The 24,794-nt window shown below is 43.0% G+C and overlaps 1 protein-coding gene across 1 annotated transcript; it reads right to left on the reverse strand.

Annotated features, from left to right (window-relative positions):
- Positions 1-19,869: 19,869 nt before the first annotated feature.
- LOC101559961 (cystatin-C-like) lies at positions 19,870-21,259 on the reverse strand. The gene is made up of 2 exons (XM_004635658.1): positions 21,017-21,259; positions 19,870-19,977 (listed from the first exon to the last, which is right to left on the reverse strand). The coding sequence occupies exons 1-2, from the start codon at positions 21,257-21,259 to the stop codon at positions 19,870-19,872; spliced, it is 351 nt and encodes a 116-aa protein (XP_004635715.1).
- Between the last annotated feature and the right edge of the window lie 3,535 nt (positions 21,260-24,794).

Consider the following 24,794-nt stretch of genomic DNA (forward strand, 5'->3'; position numbering starts at 1 on the left):
CTGCAGAAATCATAGCAAGCTCCAAGACCAAGACAGCCATGAGGACCAGGGGGACATGCAGGGAGGAGGCCATATCTGAAGGACCCGAAGCTGGAGCTGTAGGGTGCAGAGGTCAGTGATACAAGGGACACATTGTTGTCCTAGGCAGCCTTGCTTTAGCCTCCCAGGCCGCAGACCCTCCCTTCCATCCTGCCAGCCACCCAGCTCCACCCCTCCTTTCTTGTTGTCCCTTCCACTCTGCTGTCTCCTCCAGCGCTGTGGCTGTTCCTCTGTCCCTCTCTTCTCCAAGTCTGGGCCATTTTCCTGCTCCTCCTCTTCCTCCTGTGCCCTCTCCCAGTCCTGCTCTCCTGATCCCTTTACCTGTCCCTCTCCTGAGCTCCCCCCTAATTGTATCTCCCTGTTCTCCATCCTACAACCCAGAATACTATTTCCATGGGTAAGGGAACAGAGCAGTCTGGGATCCTCAGGGGCCTCTGAGGTCAGGGGCTTCCAAGACCAATAGCAGGGACTCCTGAGAGGCAAAACGTGATTCCAGAGATTTGGCGGTGCCCAGATCCCACCCTCTCCTGAACAACATTTCTGTTCAAGCAGGAGTGACTCCCCTTTGCTTGGGAGAGGACAGGGGTTTCCTTAAGGACTGGTGATCAGTAGTTCCATCAACAGCCAGAGGTCTCTGTCAGGGCAGGAATGATCTACTGCCTCAGCCTGGGGACAAAACCTTGAGGTGGGAAGCAAGCTGGGGGCAAGTGGGTGGGGCCCCTGAAGGGTGCATATCAAACCCCTCCAGAACCATACTTTGGCTCTACTCCTTGGTTTTTAATGGACACCTTGAATGGATGCTTGCACATGGTGATGTGTCCTGAGTCTGTCTCCAGACTGGGTTTTAGTAAACCTTGCCATAGTGACACCTCCATTAATATCCAAAGTGATTACCACGTGACCAGCTCCCTAGTGTCCTGGGGTGTGAGTGAGTGCCTGGCCACTGGGTCCTGCTCTCTCTCTGTTTTGGGCTGGGATCTGCTTCTGTTCCTGAGCTTTGCAGGGATGGACTCCCCAGGTGAGCACCTGTGTCACATCCTTGTCTGTTTCCTTTCTGAACTTTCCTCATGTAGTTTCCTTAGCTGGTTGTGTGGTTCCCTTCCTCCCTGGATTTAGAGGATGAAAGAAGCTGGGAACCACGGAGTCACCAAAGCCCAGGGTCAGACGGAGCAGGCCTGGCTGGATTAGGACTTGGAAGAGGGGCTGTTAACAAAGAGTTGGATCCTTTATGCTACAATTCTACCCTCTCTGCCTCACAGAGACCAAGGACAGTGACTAAGGAGAAGATGGCTGGATTGCCAGGCCCTGGGAACTTTATCTGGCATCCAGCAGGACTGCCCTGGAGTGGGGGACAATAAAAGCACCCAGAGCTTCTGGCACTTGGCCAGTGTGGGAGGAGGGATCTCAGAAATCAACAGCCATGAAGCACAGGAGCCCTGTGCATGACATGAGAGGTCCAGCAGATTGCTCTGAAAGCTGCAGCAAGTTATTCTGAGGATTCAGTAGAGGCCCTGAGCAAGGTTCCTACACTGCAGAGTAGATTCCCCAGATAGATGGAATGGCATTGAGAAGAAATGGGGGGCTGGAGAGATGGCTCAGTGGTCTAAAGCACCTATTTGGAACAAGCTTGGCAAAGCATCAGGGACCGCGGTTCGATCCCCAGCACCACATGCCAGCCAGCCCTGCCCCCTGGTGGGCTGAGCTGGCCACACACACACACCACTCTCTCTCTCTCTCTCTCTCTCTCTCTCTCTCTCTCTCTCTCTCTCTCTCTCAAATAAATAAAAAATTTAAAAAAAAAGAGAAGAAATGGGATCCTTGATCCACAGCCTCAGACAAAGCTGACCATCTCCTCAGGAGCTAAGGCTGTGGATGAGATCAAGAGGACTCCAGGCTCCTTCAACATGCTCAACTCCCTGAAGCCTGTAAGAGCAGCCAACATCACTCTGCCTGTGCCTGGGAGCAGTGCAAAGAAGCCTGGCACCATGGCAAAGAGGCTGTGTACTATCTGGTCCATGTGGGCTTGTTTGTAGTCATGTGTTACCCTGTTTCCAGGCTTTCTGTGTTGGTGAAGCCCAGAGCAGAGGAGCACAAGCCACCTCTAGTTTCATTGCTGCAGGGCCTGTGTGGTTGACAAGAGTTTTTTTGGCCCTCATAGGCTGTGGCTGCATCTTCACATGGATGATTTCCTGCTGGCAACATCTATTGTATGTGGATATTTCTCTGAGAATGGTCAAAGCATGATGAACCACCCTCATAGCATGACATCTTTGTCATAGGTGCTAGAATTTTTCACTTAAAAAAACCTGGAAATACCACAGGCATATCCATATAAAGCAGGTGGCATTTTGTGCAGGAGTGAAGGGCTAGCTCAGAATTTGAAACACTATATGAACTATCACATTGACAACCCAAGAAGGAAGACTCACATGATTATATCCATGGACAGAGGAGAACACCTGAGAGAGTACAACACCCTCCATACTTGCTCAGATGACCACTGAGGCTGCGATGGTGCAGATACCCTGGCTGGCTGGCCAGGTCACCTTCTCTAAGCCTGGTTCTCAGGGCAGAGGTAGGGCCTTGCAGACACCTGCAGTGAGTGGACAGGAGGATGAACTCCACAGGAAGGTATGATGGTGACAGAATTAGGGGCCTCAGTGCCTATGACTTGGCTCCACCTCAGGTGAATGACAGTACCCAAAAGGCCTGTATGTTGGTCAGACAGCATCTAGCTTTGTCAAAAGTTCCCCCATGACTTCCCCTGTACCCTGAGGACACATCACACAAGGGAGCTGGTGCAAGTTTTTATTGAGCTAGGAAGGGATGGCCACTGGTGTCTGCCACAGGTTTGATTGAGAAGCACAGAAAAGGGAAAAGGGGACAGCTTCTGGGTGTCCATATTGCCCAGAGAAGCCTGCTGTCCTGGATCCCAGGTCCTGAGGCACTGAGGAGAGTGCAGTCACAGTGGTCTGGTTGAAACAGAACCTCAGGAGGAAGGATTGGTGACAGAGAGTTGGATTCTTTCTCCTCCACCCCCAACCTCACTCTCACAGTGACACAGGATCTGTGACTCTAAGGTGAAGGCTTTGATCTTTTCCCTGTAATGAGGCCCTTACGTGACACAGTCAGACTTCCGTGGGAGTCAGGGACTCAGCTGAAACTCTGGGGAAGGTTTCTACACTGCATATAGATTGCTCATATAGGTGAAATGGTGTTGGGTTAGCACAAGAGACATCTGGGATTTCAGTGCAGAGAGGAGAAATTGCCGAGTCAGGACTCCAAAGTGTCAGACAAGGCTGGCCATCTGCTCAGGATCTAGGGCAGCTGATGAGGTCAAGGGGACTCCATGTTCCTCAACCTGTAAAAGCTTGTAAGAGCAGCCAATGTCACTCTGCCTGTGCCCTTGAGTAGCACAGAAATATAAACCAGATGGCATTTCTTACAGGTGTGAAAGACTAGGTCAGCATTCAAAAAGGAATAGAAAACAGTACAACACTAACACAAGAAGCAAATCTTGCCTGATGTTATCCAGAGACAGAAAAGGAACACCTTAGACAGTACAAAAATCCATGGCAAAAACTCAGAGCATTACACAGAGCATCCTGGGGAAAGATGACTAGACTAAAAACACTACAGAAAGCCACAGCCACATGACAGTGACTGTGGATGTTTTGGAAGCTTCCCTGTAAGAACAGACACAAGGGAGGCATGTCCACTTCAACAGGCTAAGCAAGGTCACACTAAAAGTCAGAGATAATGCAGTAAACAGAAGGGCAGTGATGGCTGGACAGGTGAAAAAGGGTGAAATATACTTCTGATCCACACAGCATGATCAATGGGTCTGTGCAGAGGAGCAGACCATGACAGCAGCGGCACTGACTCTCCACACATGGGCTAGGACAGCTGGACCTCCACACATGAAAGAAAGCCAAGACTCAAACCTGACACTCTTCACACATCTAGTTCAAGGTAGGGCACTGGTCCCACATGCCATGGAGAGCTCTAAAGCTCCTAGAATACAACAGAAGTACACCTAGGTGAGCTCAGCAATTGAACCCATGTCTTAGATGCAACCTTAAAGGTCTGGAACTGGAAAGTTAGAAACCACAAGCTGGGCCTCAATCAAATGAGATACTTCTTTCCAGAACACAGAGTCAAGAGAGCAGAGAGATAAAACTGAAAGAGCAAATGTTTCCAAAATCCACACCTTACAGAGGATTGGTTCTCAAAACAAAGAAAGTTTCAAATTGACCATAAAAGAAATGAACTCCTTTCAATAATGGGGCAGACCTTAACTTATACCTCAGCAAAGAGACTTCCAGGTGGAGATGAATACCTGAGAACAGGGTCCTTGTTACTGTCAATAGGACATGGAAGGCGAACACCCCCAATGCGTAATGTGAGTGATCACCTCCCCAAGGGTGGCCTGAGTCCAGATGATGACAACCCCAGTGCTGGAGAGGATGCGGAGCAGTAGAAAGTCAACAATAATTGGGGTGGGACTGAAGGAGCCACTGTAGGAGAGAGTCTGATGGGCTATGAACAGAAAAAATACCCTCACCCTAAAGTCCCTCAGTCCAAGTTCTTGACATTTCCTGAGAAGACCTTTGGAGTTACATCCACTTAGGGGCCTGAATACAGAGTTTCATCCAAATTGGCCACATCTTGTCACCAATCAGTGTACCCTTCTATCAGGGATGTGGGACACCAGGCATATCCAGACAGTGGAGCATTGTTCAGTGAAAAGGAAGTGAACTTTCCAGTCCCCCACAGAATGGGAGGAAAGCAAATTCCACCAACAAGGGAGAAAAGCCAATCAATCTACAAGACTAAATCCTATGCATCAACTCGATGACATCCTTGGAAGGAAGGACAATGGTGACATGAGAAAGATCAGTGACTGTCACTGGAAGGATGTCCCAGATGTATGGTGTATACTGAGGCCATGGGACCACTCTGTGAGATCCTGTCATGCTGGACACAGCACCACATTTGTCCTACATGCAGGCTGCCAGTGGGGTGTCCTGGGGTCAAGCAGCTTGTGAAATTCAGTGTACAGCCACAAGGGCAGCACCTTTTGACTGAGACTCAGTTGTAGGAGGAACCCACATAGGGGACTGTAAGTGTGTGGGAGGAGAACATGGGTGGGCACATGCTTCCTGAGGATGTCTCCTCACCTGAAATTGCTTTCAAATTTTGCAACTGAAACATACCTTTACTTTCAAAAAATACAATCTTAGAAATAAGACAAATTCCGGTGCACAGCTCAGCTTTTGGGAGTGTAACAGGCTGAGCATCTCTCTGGAGGTCACTATGCAGCAGGAGTTTGTGTCCTTCCCCTGTGGCTTTGGGATACCAACTGTGGGCAGGACCTTGAGCTGTGTGTAAACTGCCCTCACCTTGGATCATATCTGTTTTTTCCTCTCCCTTTGTTTATCTGGATTTCATGGTTTGGTTTCTTTATGAGGATAAACCTGAAGTCATAATTCTTCTGCTTATGTTTTTATTTTTACTCTCTCTCCCTCCCTCCCTCCCTCTCTCCATCTCTCTGTGAGTGTCTGTCTTTCTCTCTGTGTGTCTGGTTCTGTCTATGTCTCTCCCTCTCTCTCTCCATTTCCCTTTCTTTCTTCTGCCTCTGAACCCACCTCTTTCAAGTCTTTCCAATCCCTCTAGACTGCCAACATCTCTTGTTCATGACCCTATCCCACCAGCATCTGCTTCTGTTATCACAGGTCCTGTGTTTCTGACCTTACACCACCATGCCAGAATATCCTTGGTGATGAGCTCAGCCTCATTGGCATAGAAAAACCCTTACCTGAATCAACTCAGTGCAACTCTCTTGCCATTTAAGTTGAAGAAGTCATGGACAAAGCACTGTTAGAATGCGAACATCTCTGGAACCTCATTGTTTTAGGAAAACTCCATCTTTGCTTCACTTCCTCCTGCTTAGAAGACCAAGATCAGAGGACACTATGCTAGTTCTTCAGGCTGCTTGCATAAATCAGCTTGTTGTCAATATGACTGACAACACTGGAGAGGAGGAGGAAAGGTTCCTGGTCTCACAGTCACAGAGGCTCCAGTCCATGGTCCACTGGCTCCATAGCTGTGAGCTGAGGGGGGCAGACAGCATGAGGAAGGGCTGGAAGGGCAGAGCTTATCACCTCACAGCATGCAGGCTTCAGAGTTCAGGGTGAAGAACCAGAGAGGATCGGGCTGTGACCAGACATCTTTCACAAAGCCATGCCCCATGACCACTCCCATCTCTAGTCCTGCTGATGTGTTTAACATGGACCTCTTCAGTGGAATAATTTAGGAGTACTTTTAGAGCCTCATAGTCTGATCACCAACCCTATGGTTATACAAGGGACATAGGTGTGTGGCCCCTTCCTGGATCACAGGAAAGAGCATGGAGTTAGGAAAAGCATCCTACTGTTCTGAGAAATGTGATTATGGCTCCCGTGGTTGTACCCATCAATGGATGGGATGAGGCTCAGATTCCCTGCTCCAGGGAGTCATGGGCTGGAACCTGTGGGCCTCAGCAGCACCAGCATTACTCCTATGGTCTCTGTCATGCAATTTGTTCTCTAAGAGTCATCAAGTGGTCCAGACCTCATGTCTCATCTTCTGCAAACCTCCAAGGAGCAAAGGAGTGGCTGCTCAAGTATTAACTGAACCTCAGTGACCAAAGTCTCAGGATTTCTGAAAATCTGGAATTTATTGAGCATTAGTATGATACCACAAGTGAGCACTCTCACACCACCCAATGGCACCTCATGCTCCAAATTAAGAATGGGTTTAGGATATAATTTAATCAGAAATAATATAGTTTTGTTTTTTTTTCGGAACCAGAGATTGAACTCAGACCCTTGTACTTGCCAGGGAAGCACTTATTCCACTGAGCCATCTCCTCGGCCCCAATATAGTATTAATAATGCTTCTCCAATATCTTGGTATTCCTTCAAACATTACATGCAATAGAGATAAAGATTCGTACTAGAGCATTAAAGTATACTTGATTCTATTAAGTGTGTTTTCATAGTAATGTTTAAAAAAGGCTGTCAGATTGGGTTGTTCACAGATCTTCATAAAATACATGGTTCCTAAGAGATACAATTTTAATTTACAATTTATAAGAAAGGAAAGATATGTTTCTATTGACAAGGATGTATTCTAGCTAATGCAGAAAAATGAGAAATTTGTACAAATTGAAAAATTTGTAATTTATTTTAGAGGCAAATTAAAAGAATGAGAGAAAGAGATAAAGGGACTAGTAACTAGAAAATAAAATATGATTGGAGATCTATATCCCTCCTTTACTGTATGTCAGATTCTTTCCCCATGCTTGGCAAATTTTCTGCTACTTCTGCAAATAGACTTTTATGTCATTTGTGTTGAGTTCTGCTGTTTTGTTAACACTTATGAGTATGATATTGTTTTTCTTGGCATCATCTTGCAATGGCGAATTGTTATTTTCAGGTTTCTTGTTACTTTCAAGAGAACTTTCCTTTCACATTCACTAAGTGCAATGCTGTCTTCCAAGTGGGAATGTCTATTTTGATTTTGTTCAAGTGGTTTCCCACACTTCAATGGAATTCTTTATATCCTGGATATCTACACCTAGACACATAATAACCAAGATCTGAGAAATTCAGCTACAGAACATTGAAGAATTTTAAAAGCTGTTAGAGAAAAGAAGCAGATGAGTTAGAAGGGAAAACCCATCAGAGTAATTGCAAATTTCTCAACAGAAACCATGAAGACAAGAAAACTTCCATTAAATATTTGAGGTCCTAAAAAGGAGCAACATACATCCCAGATTACTGTACCCTGTAAAACTATCTATCAAATTTAATGCAGAGATAATGTACTTCCATGACAAAGAACAACTGAAGAAATTCATGACCACCAAAAGTACCCTAGAAAGAGTACTGACACATATACCAGAAAAGGATAAAAATGATCATAACTTCAACAAAAATTACAGAAAGAACTTGTTAAGCAGAGTAAGCAATAACCAGAGGGGAACAATAGGGAGCCTACAGAAGGAAAGTAATGTGACAAAATAAGCTCATACATGTAAGTTATAACCATCAATATAAATGGCCTTAATTTAAAATAAAAGAAGTAGACTGGAAGAGTGAACCAGGAAATAAAATCCAACGATACGCTATATACAAGGAAATAGATGGAAAGAAAGGTATGTTTAAGAAAATATTTTAGGTTAGAAATTATGTAATAGAATGAAAAGAGATAGATGAGGTTGAGGTCAGAAGTGTAATGAAAGTTTCAGAAAGTTTGTGAGGGGTGAAACTTGGAGTGAAAATTTCTAAATGTGATAGAGTTGGTGATAATTTCAAAACATAGGTAAAGAGATCTCTAAAAAGTAAAGTCTATAACATTGATACATAAATGCCATGTATAAAATGTTTTTTTTTATTGTAGATTCATTCTTAGTACAAGTTGACAGACATTGTCCTTTAAAAAGGAGTTTTATTTTAGGAAGATATTACATCTCTCTTCTGCCACTTGGCTGTGAATAATGAGGAAAGAGTCACAGCACAGTCTTTGATTGTTTAATGCTTAGCTTATAAATATGCTTAGTTGGCCTTCTTTTATTTGAGGTTATTATGGTGTAGTTGAGAGTTCTCATGTTTGGAGATTTGAACTGTGCAATGCAAGGAAAATGAATGCTGTGAGAATGTGCAAAGGTTGTGAAACTAATGATGGGTAACGTCACTCTCCTGCATGGTAACCAGGAAGCGCTGTCTTAACCAGCACACATGGCATCAGGACCTGAATCTTATGGCATGGCCAGCAGAACCTAATGTTTCTGATGGTATTCAGTACCATTCTGGTGAAGAAACTGCCACTTGGACAAGTGATATCTCATTTTACACCATTTTAACATTTGTACATGTATTGGCTGTAACTCAAGTATTTATTAAACAAATGACATGCAAATATGTGTCACATAAGAAGCCTACTTGTAGGCATCATCACTGTTTCATTAAGAGAATGTAACTATATATCATCCTAACCATTTTGAATACACAGATATAAAATGGACATTCATGTTTCCCCTTTTTGGTTTAGCTCCATCATTAGAATATTATAGGTGTGTTAACTCACCAAAATATTCTAAAAGAGTCTAGTAGTCCATAATACTGTTGGGTCTTCTGCTGCACTGGCAATGTCAGATATTGTTGACCTGAGTCCCCTACAGCTCAACAGAACACCATGACTTTACCTCTCATACTTTGTTTATATACTTTTCTGCTGGATTGTTAAGACCAAGATAAAGCAAGACCTATGCAACAAGAGTTATAGCTTTTGAACCTGATATGGTCAGGCAAATCCTCTCAGGCTTTATCCTGAGACCCTGTACCTCAGATTGTCAGTGTCAGCAATGTGGAAGAGTCATGGCCTTTGTAGGTGTCAGCCATGTGGATGAATCACGGCCATTGCTTGGACAATATGTTCTGTGTGAAAGCCTGAGAGAATGTTTTCTCTCCATGTGACTCTCCTTAGGCACACTATACATCATTGATCACTTTCCTCTTTGGCCCCATAGTCTCCTTGGTCAGAAAATTTGGAACACAACCGAGTTACATGATGTGACAGTACAAGTTCTCATATGTCCTAAGTCTTAATTGACCTTGGGAGGCTACAGCCAAAATATTGGCTTTTCTTGCAGTCCTCCTTTTTCTCTAAATTTGGTCTGCAAACTTAGATTGTTAACCTTCCAGAAGAGAAGCTTATTGTTATTATTATACAACCTAGGCTGTTAAGCTTAGCCTCACTATCTATCTGAATATCAAACATCTTAGGCATAACATGCAACAGGTATTTTTCATCAAGTATTGATATGTTGAACTTTAAGTTTCTACAGAATATAATGAAAAAACATTTAAAAAATTAAAATATATTTTAAAATAGGCATAAAGGATTATATAATTCTTATATTTACATATAAGTCCAAAAATCTAACCATATACAACCTTGTAGCAGGACAGTCCCACAACATTCCTTTTACTGTCTCCTGCCTTCATTCACCACCACCTTCTTTTTGAACAGTCATCTATCCAAGAGACAGCACAGAAGCAACTGGCATGTCTTGAAAAGCAGCCCATATTCAGAAGACCAGAATGACAGTCACTCCAAGCATGAACCTACTATTACAAATTGCCATCTTCAGTGCAGTGATTTAGTTCACAGGTGTCTATATATATAGTTAATCAGGTTGAGAATCATTCCAGTTAACTGATTGATTCAAAAATCTTCTGAAGATTCTCAGGATCACTGCCTTGCCCATCTTCTATATATAACTGTATGGCATGCCCCTGCCATGTTTCCCAGCTCTTATCTTTGCTCTCTTTTAATTGTCTAGTCCTCAAGTTCTTGCTTTCCTTTTAGTTGTATTATACCTTTCTATTATTTGTATTTCTTCTTTTGAATTCTTACACTAGGGAAACTATGAGATATTTACACATGAGTGTCTGGTTTATTTCACTTATGAGTATATCTTCAAGTGGCATCCAATTAAATATAAAGGCTTCGAGTATATAATTCTTTATACCTCAGTAATATTCCGTTGTATAAAAACACCACATCTTTTTCAACCATTCATCAGGTGATGGGCATCTCGGTTGTTTCCAAGATTTGGCTATCACAAATTGTGCTGCTATAAACATAGGAACACATATGTCACTATGCTATGATGTTTTCAGTTCCTCCAGGAAAATTCCCATTAGAGGAATAGCTGGATTAAATGGGATTTCCAGTCCAAGTTTTCTAAGGAGTCTCCGCACTGATTGCCATAATGGATGCACCAGTCTACGTTCCCACCAGCAGTGGAGAAGGGTTCCTTTTTCCCCACAGCCTCTCCAACATTTGTTGTTGGGTGATTTCTTTATGACAGCCATTCTTTCTGGGGTGAGATGATATCTCAATGTTGTTTTAATTTGCATTTTTATGGATGGCTAGTGGTGTGGAGAATTTTTTTATATATTTATTTGCTTCTTTAATTTCATTCTCTGAGAAGTGTGTGTTGATCTCGGATGCCCATTTCTGTACTGGGTCTTTAAATTTTGGGGCCCTAGAGTTTTTTAGTTCTTTATAAATTTTAGAGAGCAGACCTTTCACTGAGTACTTGTTTGGCATGACTTTTTCCAAATTTGTGGTTTGTCTTTTCACTTTGTTGGTAATTTCTTTTGACTTGAAAAAACTTCTAAATAAAAGCTGGTCCCAATTGTTAATTATTTCAAGTGTTTCCCATGCGATTTGATTTTTGTTCATGAACTCTTTGCCTACCCCTATGGCTTCAAGAGCTATTCCTACTTTCTTTTCCAGGAGATTTAGTGTTTCTGTTTTAATGTTTAGATCTTTAATCCATTTTGACTTTAGCTTGTGCATGGTGATAGACCTGGGTCAAGTTTTAGTTTTCAGCATGTAGAGAGCCAGTTTCTCCAGCACCATTTGTTAAAGAGGCTATCTTTCTTCCAGTGAGTATGTTTGGCCCCTTTGTCAGAGATAAGTTAACTGAGTGTGTTCGTAGGGGCTTCAGCATCTTCTAATCTATGTCATTGATCCTTAGGCATATTTAGTTGCCAGTACCATGGTGATTTTATCACAGTAGCCTTGTAGTATAATTTGAAGTCAGGAATTGTAATGCCTCCTGCCTTGTCTTTATTGCCTAGGATTGCCTTTGCTATTCTAGGTCTTTTCTGGTTGCAAATAAATTTTAGGAATGATTTCTCTAGGTCTGGGAGGTATGTTGGTGTTAGTTTGATAAGGATTGCATTAAATCTGTACAAAAATGTTGGGAGTATGGCGATCTTCACAATGGTGGTTCCTCCTATCCAGGAGCATGGAATATCTTTTTATTTATTTATTTATTTATTTATTATTTTTATTTTATTTTTTATTTTTTCCCATAATTTTATTGAGAAACAAATAGCAATGAGACAGTTTCAACCCAAATTTTTAGGATAGTTTCAATAATTAACACATTACATATATTATTTCTAGTGGTTATTTGATCTACAAGATTCAGACATGATATCCTACTTACAAACACTCTTAGAACAAATCCTTCTATTCGTTAAGAGAATGTCACTATGTATCTATCCTAACCATTTTGAATACATTTTTTGAAATCCCCTACGATCTCTTTTTTAAGATTACTGTAATTTTCCTTGAAAAGATTGTTGACTTCTTTAGTTAGATGAGTTCCAAGGTATTTCACTTCCCTCAGTGCTATTGTAAAAGGTATTGTTTCTATAATTTCCCTCTCATTGTGTTTGCCATCTGTGGAGGAATTCTATTGACTTTTCAGTACTAACTTTGCATCCTGCTATGCTACTGAATTTATGTATTAATTCTGTAGCTTCTTGGTGGAGTTTTTTGGGTCTTTCAAGTAAAGTATCATGTCATCTGCAAATAATGATAATTTAACTTCTTTACCTATTCTTATTCCTTTTTATTTCTTTCTCTTCTCTAATGATTCTAGCTAATGATTCCAGAACCATATTGAATAGTAGTGGTTATAGAGTATATCCTTGTCTTGTACCAGATCTAAGAGTAAAAGATTTCAGTTTTTCCCCACTTAGAATTATGTTAGCCATTGGGTTGTCATAAATGGTGTTTACCAGATTGAAGTAGAGGGCATCTACTCCAATTTTCTGTAGGACTTTGAACATGAATGAGTGTTGGACTTTGTCAAAAGCCTTTTCTGCATGAATTGAGATGATCATGTGGTTTTTAGTTTTTGATCCATTGATATAGTGTATTACGAATTACGATTTTTGAATATTGAACCATTCTTGCATCCCTAGGATGAATTCTACCTGGTCATGGTGTATGATCTTCTTGAAGATTTGTTGTACTCTATTTGCTAGGATTTTAGTGAGGATTTTGGCATCTATGTTCATGAGGGAGAATGGCCTGAAGTTCTTTTTCTTAGTTGCATCTTTCCCTGGTTTTGATATCAGTATAATACTTTCCTCAGTGAAGGATTTTGGGAGGATTACTTCCTTTCAATTTCATTGAAGAGTTTGAGAAGTATAGGGACTACATATTCTGTAAATTTCTTGTAGAATTCAGCTGTGAATCCATCAGGACCTAGACTTTTCTTTGTCAGTAGGGTTTTTATTATATCTTGTATTTCATTGGCTGTTATTGGGCTATTGAGAGTGGCTACATCTTGTCGATTCAGCTTTGGTAATTTGTACCTTTCTAGGAATCTGTCCATTTCTTTTATGTCTTATATTCTGTGACAGTAAAAATTCTCAAAGCAACTATTGATAATCTTCTGAATTTCTACTGGTTATGTAGCTATTACACCCATTTCATTACTTATTGCTGCTATTTGAATTTTTTCTTTCCTCTTTTTGATGAGGTTAGCTAGGGGCTTATCGATTGTATTAATCTTTCAAAAAAACAGCTTTGTGTTTCATTAATTCTTTGAACTGTTTTCTTCATCACAGTTGAATTAATTTCTGCTCTAATCTTTATGATTTCCTCCCGTCTTTGGGCTTTGGATTTGGTTTGCTCTTCCTTTTCTAGTTGTTGGAGGTGCAGCATTAGAGTGTTTATTTGTTCACTTTCTGTTTTCCTAATGTGTGAATTCACAGCTATGAATTTCCCTCTGAGAACTGCTTTCATCATATCCCATAAATTCCGATAAGTTGTGCTTGAAATTTCATTGAATTTTAGATATTGTTGAATTTCTTGTTTAATTTCATCTGTGAGCCATTGGTTGCTAAGTAGGGTGTCATTACATTTCCATGTTTTTAGGGTTCTTTTTCTGATTTCTTTTGTCGTTTATTTCCAGTTTTATTGCACTGTGGTCAGATAATATGCTTGGGATAATTTCTGTTTTCTCACATATACTTAAGCATGACCTATGGACCAGTATGTAGTCTATTTTAGAAAATGACTCATGTGTAGCTGAGAAAAATGTGTATTCAGCTGTGTTTGGGTAGAACACTCTGTGTATGTCCACCAAGTCAATTTGTTTCAAGCTCTGATTCAGTTCTGTTATTTATTTGCTAACTTTTTTCTGGTTGACCTATCTTTTTGGGATAAGGGGGCGTTAATGTCTCCTGTTAAGATTGTGGCATTGGATGTTAGATTTTTTTTGTCCATTAAGAATTGTTTTATATAGTTGTGTGGTCCGGTGCTTGGTGCATACATATTTATGAGTGTTACCTCTTCCTCTTGAATTTTTCCCCTAACCAGTATATAGTGGCCTTCGTTATTTCGCTTGATCATTGTTGGTTTGAAGTTGAGACTGTCTGAAAATAGAATTGCTACTCTTGCTTTTTTCTGAAGTACTTGGCTGTATAGTTTTGTTTTCCATCCTTTGACTTTCAGTCTATGTATGTTTTATGAGTTAAGTGTGTTTCTTGAACACAGCATATTGTTGGATTTTGTTTCCTAATCCACTACTCGAGTCTATTTCTCTTAATTGGTGAATTGAGTCCATTTACATTGATGGTTATAATTGAGATGTATTGACTTACAATTGTCATGTTATTTACCTGTTGTCATTTACTCCTTTTTCTCCTGTGTTTTATTGTTTGTCCTATTTTGTTGGTTGCTTCTGACCTCATTCGTGGAGTCTGATCATTTTGGTCCCTCTCTAGAACATCTTCCAGTAGCCTGTGTAGCATTGGCTTTGTCATCATGAAATTCTTTAGTTGTTCTTTGTCATGGAAGTATTTCATTTGTCCATCAAACTTGGATGAGAATTTTTCAGGATATAGTAGTCTGGGCTGCAATTTTTTTCATAGAGGACCTGAAATACTCTGCTCCATGCTCTTCTTGCCTTCATGGTTTGTGAAGAGAAGTCGGCCGTAATTCTGATGTGTTTTCCTTTGAATGTGATCTACTTATTTTCTCTACAGCTTTCAGTATATTATTCTTGTGCTCGATTTCTGGGATCTTGATTATTGTATGTCTCTGTCTGTTTTTTGGGTTTTTTTTTTTTTGAGGTTTATTGGCTTCCTTTATGCTTCCATTACCTGAATGTCAGATTGTTTCCTCATATTTGGGAAGCTTTCTGCTATTACTTTTGCCCATTTTTTTAAATGTCCTTTGTATTGACTCTTTCTTTCTCAGTGATACCTATTAGTCTCACATTTTTCATCTTTGCATTATCTTGCAAGTTATGAATTATTTTTTCCTGCATCCCAGTTTTTTTTAAAAAAGATATCTTTTCTTACCTTTTCACTAGCTGCACCAGCATCTTCAAGATCTGAAACTCTGTCTTCACTTTCACTCAAATTTTGTTTTGTAAGCTTGTGATTGAGATTTTAATTTCCTCTATATGTCTTTGACTCTGCTTCATGCGATCTATTTCTTTCTTTTATTGCTCATTCAAGGAATCCAACATTTTTCTAATCTCCTCTATTTTTTTATCAATGTCCTCTTTAGAAGCAGTGATTAATTCTTTCCTGTAATATTTTATTCAGATTTGTTTTCCTACCTATGTTTCTGTAGTTGATTCTTTATTTCAGATGCTATCAGTTCAGAGAATTCTTTTCTTGTTTCAGAAAAGAATTCCTTTCTGAGTTCCTCTATAAGTTTCTGCTGTTTCTTATTTACTATTGATGCTATTAGTTCATACATTTGAGCTGAGCTTGTAGAAGAGAATTCCGCTGAGTTCCTCTGTAACTTTCAGCTGTTGCTTATTTACTATCATCGCTATTAATTCATACATTTGAGCTGAGCTAGTGTCCTCTATACTTGTTCTGGGTGGCCATTGGGTTTCCTCAATATGTTTCTGCATTTGATTCTTTACTGCAGAGGCTATTAATTCAGGGACTTCTTTTTTCATTTCCAATCTGAGTTCCTTCATACATTTCTGTAGTTGTTTCTTTATTTCAAAAGCCATCGATTCATTGATTTCAGCTGTGTGGTTCCCAATTTTTTCTGTATTAGTGTCCTCTGCAGTTGTTATGGGTGGGCTTGGGGGTCTTAGATTTCATTTTCATCCTTCTCATTGTCATTTTGTTTAGCACTGTCTTCTGACCTTTGTTGTAGAGCTTTGGTGCAGTTATAACCTTAGCACCTACTGAAATTCAGGTGCAGATCTACAAAGTTTGGATTTATCCTTCTGTGCTTGGCTTGGGTCTGGCTGCTGTGCTCAGCTCCTTCCTGCTTCTGCCCTTGGGAGTGATCCTGTTGTGCCCCTCTGGTAAGATGTTCTGCTCCTGGATAGCTGCATGGATTTGTCCCTACTCTTTCTGCAAGAATTACAGTTGCAGGGTTTCAACTCAGGCCTCTATACCAGGCCTGATCTGAGTCTGTAGGGGGGAGAGGAAGCTCTCCCAGACACCCACTAGACCTGTGCTAGGACTGGATCTGTGGTTCCCCAGAACAAGTCAGAAATTCTCACTAGGCAGGCAAGGTGAGGGGCTGATGAGGAGTGGTGGGGGTGTCCCAAGAGGGTGAAAGTGGGTCTCACCCATGCTGTGCCTGTGCTGGGACTGGCAGGCCCTGCCGGCACAGGGTGGCAGGAAACTCTCACACACACTCACGGGCCTGGTCTAGGACTGGATCTCAGGGTCCCCATTATGTAGCAGAAATTCTCATGGGGTGGCAGGTGGTGCTGCAGAGTGGTGGTGGGGGTCGCAATGTGTTGGAAGAGGATCTCATCCACGCTGCGCCTGGGCTGGGACTGGCAGGTCCCGCCAGCACAGGGTAGTCGGAATCTCTCCCACACACTCACCGGGGCCTGGGCTTGGACTTCATCTGGTGGTTCCCAGCATGTGGCAGAAGTTCTCACTGGGTCGGCGGGGTGGGGGGCATGCTATGAAATGGTGTGGGGAGGTTCCAAGGAGGTGGAAGAGAGTCTCAACTGCACTGCATCTGGGCTGTGACCGGTAGGTCCAGCAGACACAGGGTAGCCTGAAGCTCTACCACACACTCCTGGTTGTCTTATTTTTATCATTATTCTTTTTCTTTTTTCTTTTTTTTAAGCTGGGCAATGAACTCAGGCCCTTGAGCTTACCAGGGAAGCACTTATTGTACTTAGATGTCTCCTTCACCCCTTTATAATTATCCTGAAACATTGTAGATCTCAAGTACAAAATCACATGATTATACTATGGACCACACATTCTAAATTTTGCTTTAAATGTGAAAATCTAGGTTAATATGATAAAAACTTCCAGAGCTTGTTCCTCTAATTATGGCTGACTTGCTTTTATATCAAATGCAAGATATTCCTGAAGTGTATGAATGTTCTGAAGGACAGAGATGGAGAAAACTCCATGACATACTGGTTCCCAGTACAGGACCAACATTGCCTGTGATGTTAGACATTATTTTTCTTGTGTTCCTAATTGTTTTAGCCTGATTAGATATGGCTAAACATGGTGCCATTAGTGGCCACATTAGGAAGCAACTCTATTCTACTTAAGACTTGCATGTGTAGCCTGTCTGTTTTCTCAGGGTTATGTCTTCTAGCTGACAACCTGAAGAGCACTTTGGGGAGACAGGCCATGCCCTATGAGGTGGATGAGATCTGACATGGACCTCCCTTGTTCATAGAATTTCAGCATGATCAGCCCTGCCACCTGCATGGACACTGGTGCAGCTGACCTTATGGGTGCGGAACACTGAGGATTGAGGCTAAGGTGCTTGCTACCTGCTCATTACCAGTGGGATCTGTGTTCAGCTCTAGGAGAGTGTGGAGCTTTAACATAATTTTTTTGCCATGAACTATGGCTCTTCCCTGAGGCTGCAGATGTCTTTTTGTTTAACAGAAGGACACAGCTTGACTATGATTTCTCTCATTGTCACTGTAAGTTCAGGGTCAGAACTCATCTCAGATCTGCATGGGGCCTCTTAGTCATTTAGAATCTGGCTGGAAATGGTTGGTCAACCCTGTATTTTCCTGGTCTCATCTTCAAAACTCAGGAACAGGTGAGAGGTTGACAGGGATTGTCAGCTCATCTCAGAAACCTGTAGCTCCTCTCCTAGAACTGTGATCACCTGGATTCCAGGAGAAGGGTAGCCCCAGGTACTGAGACCCAAGGAGCACAAAGTCATCTTCTGTGAATGAAACTATACTTCCATCATTGGTATCTTAGATCGATGACAAGATGAAGAGATACTGAACACCTGCACCCCAGCCCACAAACCAGTTCTTGATAGTGTCCTCCCATCTGCATAGAGGAATGAGTTGAGTTTCTATCAGGGTGATCTCACCAGCCGCCTAAGTTGGATCTATTCATATCTCCCTTAGCTTTAGAGCACATGAACAAATTGCTCAATTGTGGATCTCATCCCCAGGAAATCTCACAGCAAATGTGAAGATTTTCCCCAATCCCGCAGATCTCTGAGATCTGGACATTCTGGGCCTAAGCACTCTGCTTAAGGCAGTCTCAACCTGAAACAAATAAAACCCCAGCAAGAGCCACAATACCCAAGGACAGACCTAGCTCAGTGCCCTTGCTCAGATAGTCACTGAACCTGGGAGGAGCATGTAGCCTGACTGGCCAGGGCACCTTCTCCAAGCCTGGTTCTCAGAGCAGTTGCAATGTCTTGCAGATAGCTGGAGAGAGTAGACAGGATGGCCAACCCCACAGGAAGGACTGAAGGTGAGAGTTAGGGGCCTCAGTGCCCATGACTTGGTCCCATCTCAGGTGCATGACCTTTAAGTCTGAGTGACAGCCAGACAGCATCCAACTGTGGTGAAAGCTTTCCCAACCCTTCTGCCACACCTGGAGACCACACCACACTAGGGAGCTGGTTCAGGATTTTATTGAACAAGGCAGGTGTGGCTGAACGTGCATAATACAAGTAAGGTTCAGAAGCACAGAGGAAAGAAAGAGGGGACAGGTCCTGGGTATCCACATTAATTGTAGGGGTCTACTGACATGGAGTGCAGATGCAGTGCACTGAGGAGACTGCATCAGGGCTGAGCTCCACCGCCAATTTGGGGACACTTCAGAGGATATAGGTAAGCACTGTTGTGGTGGCCTGTCCAAAACAGAACCTCAGCTGCTGTGACATCTGAACCTTATCAGGGACCAAGAGTCTTCCCAGGGTACAGAGTTGACCACAAAGGAACACAGCTGTATCTGCAAAGGAAGAGAGATGAAAGGTGAATGCAGCTACAAGACAGAAGGATGACTCCAGCAACAATCATCAGAGAGATGGAGTGTGTGTGTGTGTGTGTGTGTGTGTGTGTGTGTGTGTGTGTGCAGTCCCCACAGGGTAGTGTCTACAGCTCAGTGGTCAAAGGTAGTCATCTTCCAGGACCCCATTGATGAATCCTTCAGGGCCAAGAGCCCATGGGACTCAAGCAGCAAAGGTGCTACATGTTGCAGGACCTTCACATTAGCCCAAAGAAGCACTGAGAAGCACCCAGGACAGTATGAGGTACTGTAACCCTGATATATATGGTGTGGGTAGAAAGACAGAGACTTAGTGCCCATGGCACAGCCTCCAGTTACCTGACTGTTGAAAAGCCTGAGGCTGAGGGCAGTGTGGGGGTCTCAGCCCTCCCAGGTCAGAACTGCTGAGACTGGCTCTAGGCAGGATGAAGCTAGGACTCCCTGAGACATCTCAATCCTCATGTACCATGCTGTCACCCCATCCCTTTATCCAACAGGAAGACCCCAAAGGCAAAGGTAGCCTCCACAAGCCACATATGCTAGGGCCCCACAGAGCACCCAAGTCAATTGTGCACAGCCCTGCTCTGTTGTCTTCTCATACCATGGAAAAACCACACACACACACACACACACACACACACGAGCATGCACACACATGCACACTTCCCCACTACTTGCTTTTTCCCAGCCCACTTAAAGCTCATACCGGCTCCTCAGTGAGCTGACAATCATCCTGAGAGGACTGGTCCTTGGCACATGTGGTTCTGCTGATCTCCAAATCCAAGTAGTAGTTCATGCCAGTCACCACCTAGAAAGGAAAAGCAGGACACTCTCAGGGCTCCTGCCTCCTCAGTCACACTTACAGGCTATGCTGAACTCTGTGTTTGCCAGGACTCAGGCCAAAACCATGCCAACCCACCCGTCTCTTGAGCTTCTTGTAGATTGGCCCCACCCTGCATTCAACTTGTTCTCTTCCAACAAGTTACAAAGAGGAGTCTCATGTCACAAAGGAAGACTGAAATAGGAACTTGGCAAATAGCCCAGATCAGACACTCGGACCTGGACCCCAGGAAGAGAGGCTGACTTGAGAGCAGTCTAGGGCACTGAGCCAACACTTCATGTCCACGCTGTAGGGTGGCTCCTCCCCAGCGGGCTCTGAGCCTAACAGGATGATTATCCAGGAGACCTGCGACCTGAGGATTAAGCATAGCTGAGCCCACTAAGGCTCACAAATCCATACACAACCAACACAATATGGGGACCATGGAGTAGAGCCTCAAAATGAAATGTGACCACACAAAGGATGGGCACAGAATCCAGGAAGCACTCTTATCTTGTTGCACTTGCTCTGCAGAATTGAGGTCTTGTCAGAGCTGGGAGCTGAAGGACATAGGGTGGAGGTTGGAGAGGAGGGAACAGGGACAGGATCCTGGTCCCTGCTCTGTGCTCACTCGTTTCACAGTTCCCTCAGATGCTGGGAATGTTGTGGTCAGGTTTAGCCAGAGAACCTCTGGCCCTTGCTTGGCACCTGGTGCCTCCACAAGTCGGCATTGGAATGGGGCCTGATAAGATATGTCATAGGCTGTGCCTGCCAGGACCCAACCAAGGATTCCTATGCTGTGATTTTTGGACTTGCTCACTATGGACTTCCCAGACAGAACAACTACAAGGGTTGATGTTGGGGGAGAGATACAGGGGCATCTATATGAATGAGATTCCCTCAACCTGTACATGCAGCACAGCCTGTGTAACGACAGAGAAGCTCAGTGCAGAAGGAGGAAGCCAGCATGGTGTGTACATGGACAGCATCTCCTACAAAGGCCTGCTCACCACGGGTAATCACTCACCTGCTGCTGGGCACGCACCACCCTCACCAGGTGGCTCAGGTGCAAGTCATTGTTGACCTTGTTGTACTCACGGAGGGCAAAGTCCACAGCCTGCTGCACACCTTCATCACTAGCATCTACATCTTCCCTGCCACCAATAATGGGAGACCTCTTATGATGGAACTTAAAGGCCTTGTGAGTCATGGCCAGATCGAAGAGCACTGCAGCCAGGAGCAGCATAGTGACTCTCAGGGATGAGGCCATGTCTACAGGAGGGGAAGCTGGAGCTGTAGGATGCAGAGGGCAGTGATGCAAAGACCACGATCCTCAACTAGGTAGCTCTACTTTATAGTGCTATGCCCCAGCTCCTCCCTCCCTCTTAACCTCTGTTCCAGTTCTTTTCCTTTTTGCCCCACCCCCCTTTTGTTCCCTCCAGGCTGGCATCAGCTCCTCTGTCCCAGTCTCCTCTAGGCTGGGGGGGGGGGCTTCTGCCACTTCCTCCTATGTACCATGTGATACTACGGCTCCTTTAAACACCTTCCTTGACCCCTTCACATGATCCTGCAGCCTCAGTCTCCCTATACTCCAGAACTGCCTGGTCCCTGTGTCTCAGAGCTCCATTTCTGCAAAAAGGAGACAGAGCAATATAGACTTCTCAGGGTGTTATGAGGATGGGGATCTCCACAGTCTTGGGCTATAAGACCTGGGGTTAGGAAGGTGATTCCAGATATTCCAAGGAACCCACATCCTGTTCTTTCCTGGGGAGCTTGTCTGCTAAGCAGGAGTGACTCCCATTAACTTGGTAAATGACAGGGGTTCTCTGTTAGGACTCATGGTAAGTCAGTCAGTCAATCAATTAACAAATCTCCCAAGAAGTACTCCCGAGATTGTGCCCAAGGTCAGAGATGTACACTGGAGGCTAAGCATGGACACCTGCTGGGGCCCGCACAGAGAAGGTACACTGGCTTTTGGTGAACACAACAGAAAAGTAAAAATGACAGGTGTGATTATTTTAATGCAATGTCTATTTAACATTTACACCAAATGTCATTTCATAATATAGGACAATTCTTAATGAGGTGCATTATACTGCGTTTGATGGGTTCTGAAAAGGTGAGCAAACATCCACCCTATATCCAACAGTCCAGACATTTCCTGAAAAGGTATGTACACTTACAGCTACTTAGAATTCTCTATGAAGGGTTTCATCCAAATTGGCCACAAACTGCCAGCAGCCAGTGTGCTCCTAGATCAGTACCATATGACACCAGGCACATCCACAGAGTTGGGCATTGTTCTGGGCAAAAGGAAATGAACTTTCCTGTTAGAGGAAATGTAAATTCCAACCATAAAGAGAGCAAAGCCACTCAAACTCCGAAATGGCATCCCATGCATCATTCTCTCTTTGCTGAGACCAAATACCTGACACCCAAATTGAAAGAATGAAAGATTTATTTACCTTACAGATGAACGAGTTTAGATTCTGTCACTGGATGACTTCAAAGTAGGGTGACACATGGCAATTGGTATCGGTTTGCAGGGTCAAAAAATAACAAAACAACAAAGGAGGAGAGAGACACAAGTGCATTTGTGGCCCTTTATTCGTATCCAGATTGCTGGGTTCATAAAAGTGCTAATTCAATCAGGGGAGTAATAGGTAATCAGCATTGAATCATAAATCAACCAGAAACTCTAGATTCAGCTACAGCCCAGTATCCAGTCCCCCAGTGATCACCTCCAGCTTTGGGCCGAACGTCTTGATACAAGCCATAAAATTCTGACCCTGATCACCCAAAGTCTCATGTACATTCCTTTATGCCAAAAACGTTTATTCTGGGCTCGAGAGATAGCTCAGTTGTCTGAAATACATGATTTTGGAAAAGACATTTATTCCATCTCAGAGTTGCTGATGTGCTGTTTCATCATTACTGAAATGTCCATGTTCCAAGTTGCCACATCTTTTTGGTATGAACTGCTGTACCACTGAAAATGTGAAACCCTCAAACATTCAGTGGCAGAAGATAGATTTTTTTCATCCCAAAAATTACGAAGAGGGTTATACGAAGTTTGGGACCAAAGTGAGTCTAAAGTGCATCAGGATAAACATCAATTCATATATATCCATGTGTAATATCCACGGCAATCTGTGCAATCTGTGAACTACCAAAGACTCGAACCTCTGCTTTTATTGCTCATCCAGAGTTTGTATCTCACATGATTCTCTCTTTGACTGGTTCTCTGCACTCTTTGCAGTTTTCTTCAGACTATCCACACTCCTGGCTTCACCAAGTTCCCAGTATGTTCACTGCATTTTTGCTTTCCTATGTACAACTTCCCATGTGATGGAAATTTAAAAGATTAAGGCTGGACTGTCTCATTGTTATTTGTCTCTCAATAAAATTATGGAAACAAATAAAAATAAAATAAAAGATTAAGGCCGGCAAGATGGCTCAGTAGAACAAGCACTTCTATGGCAAGTGCAAGGGCCTGAGTTCAATCCCCAGTTCTGCCAAAAAAGAAAAAGATATAAAGGAAAATTAAGAGATGTAAAAATTAACTAGCAGCTGGACAGCATAATGGAACACTGTAAGATTAAGCAGCACACTACATAGCTGTCCTGATAGCCTTGACTGATGAAACCAGAGATTACCTGACTCAGATGAGTCTGAACATCATGGACTTTCTATATCCAACCACAGACTGCTTGCGGACATGTTTCAAGGGCTTTCTGCTCAGCAATAAAGAATAACTGGTACTATCCAATAGGAACTCATCACACTTTTGAGCTTTTATATCTCCCACTTGCAAAATCTATGTTAATGTAGAACAAATTGGGCTCTGGGTTGATGCTTTTTGGTGATAACCTCTTGGACCCCAGAAGGTGTAAAAATTTTGTTGATTTTGAAGCCCTTGGAGCTGATCATTTTAAAAGTTATGTAGTACAAATACCATAATACACACACACACACACACACACACACACACACACAGAGCTGTGTAAGGGGCACACTCTCTGACCTCCCAAGGCCTTTTTCTGAAATCTGGGTGGAAGCCCTCATGATTCCACAGTTGTTGCATGCTGCATGCACCTAACACCACAACATGACAGACACCAAGTTCTGCCACCAGCAGGAGCATAACCAGGCTCTCCTTCATTTGCATGTAGAAGGAGAGTCCCTGAATCATTGAGCTCTACAAATTCAATTCCAAGGAACATGGGTTCTAGGCTGCTACCATTCTGGAATATGGTGTGTCCATTGCCATTCTTCAATATAGTCCTCTGCAGCTTCAGTCTCAAAGTGAGCTGTTTCATATTTGCAAACTAGTGGCTGCAGAGAGTAGTGTCCTGCTGCCTCTTGTGATGTACTCAGGCCATATTTTCTATTATTCTGTTCCTCAGCATTCAAGATCTCTTCAGGGAAACTTCCTTTCTGGACAGATACAGCACTGTCAACCATTCTATTGGGATCCTTGTTCTTGATAGTTAGCACAAATCTGACTAAAATCCCCCAGCATTAGCCATGACATCAGCTCAACATTTAAATCCCTTGAAATGTCTCACAAAAGTAATTCTTTTATTGAATTTAACCTGAGCCTCATGGAAAGATGGTGAAAAGGAGCAAACTATAAGCAAAATTTCTGGTAAACTATAACACACATCACCATAAAGGTGGTCTGAAGGACTCAGAGCCCTTGAATTGGGGCTCCAAACCTGCCAGGACAGCAGCACTGTGAAGGAAAAGTTGCTGCCCTAAGGAGGTGCTTCCTCAGGAATTCAGAGAGTAGGGCTGGAGACTTG

Source organism: Octodon degus, unplaced genomic scaffold (assembly GCF_000260255.1).
Source record: "Octodon degus isolate 3935 unplaced genomic scaffold, OctDeg1.0 scaffold00073, whole genome shotgun sequence".
In the NCBI taxonomy this organism is placed as follows: Eukaryota; Metazoa; Chordata; class Mammalia; order Rodentia; family Octodontidae; genus Octodon; species Octodon degus.

Coding starts and splice junctions, on each gene's coding strand:
- LOC101559961 (XM_004635658.1), bottom strand. CDS start 21,259: ATGGCCTCATCCCTGAGAGTCACTATGCTGCTCCTGGCTGCAGTGCTC. Junction 19,978..21,016: donor TGGTGCGTGCCCAGCAGCAG/GTGAGTGATTAC, acceptor TTTCCTTTCTAG/GTGGTGACTGGCATGAACTA.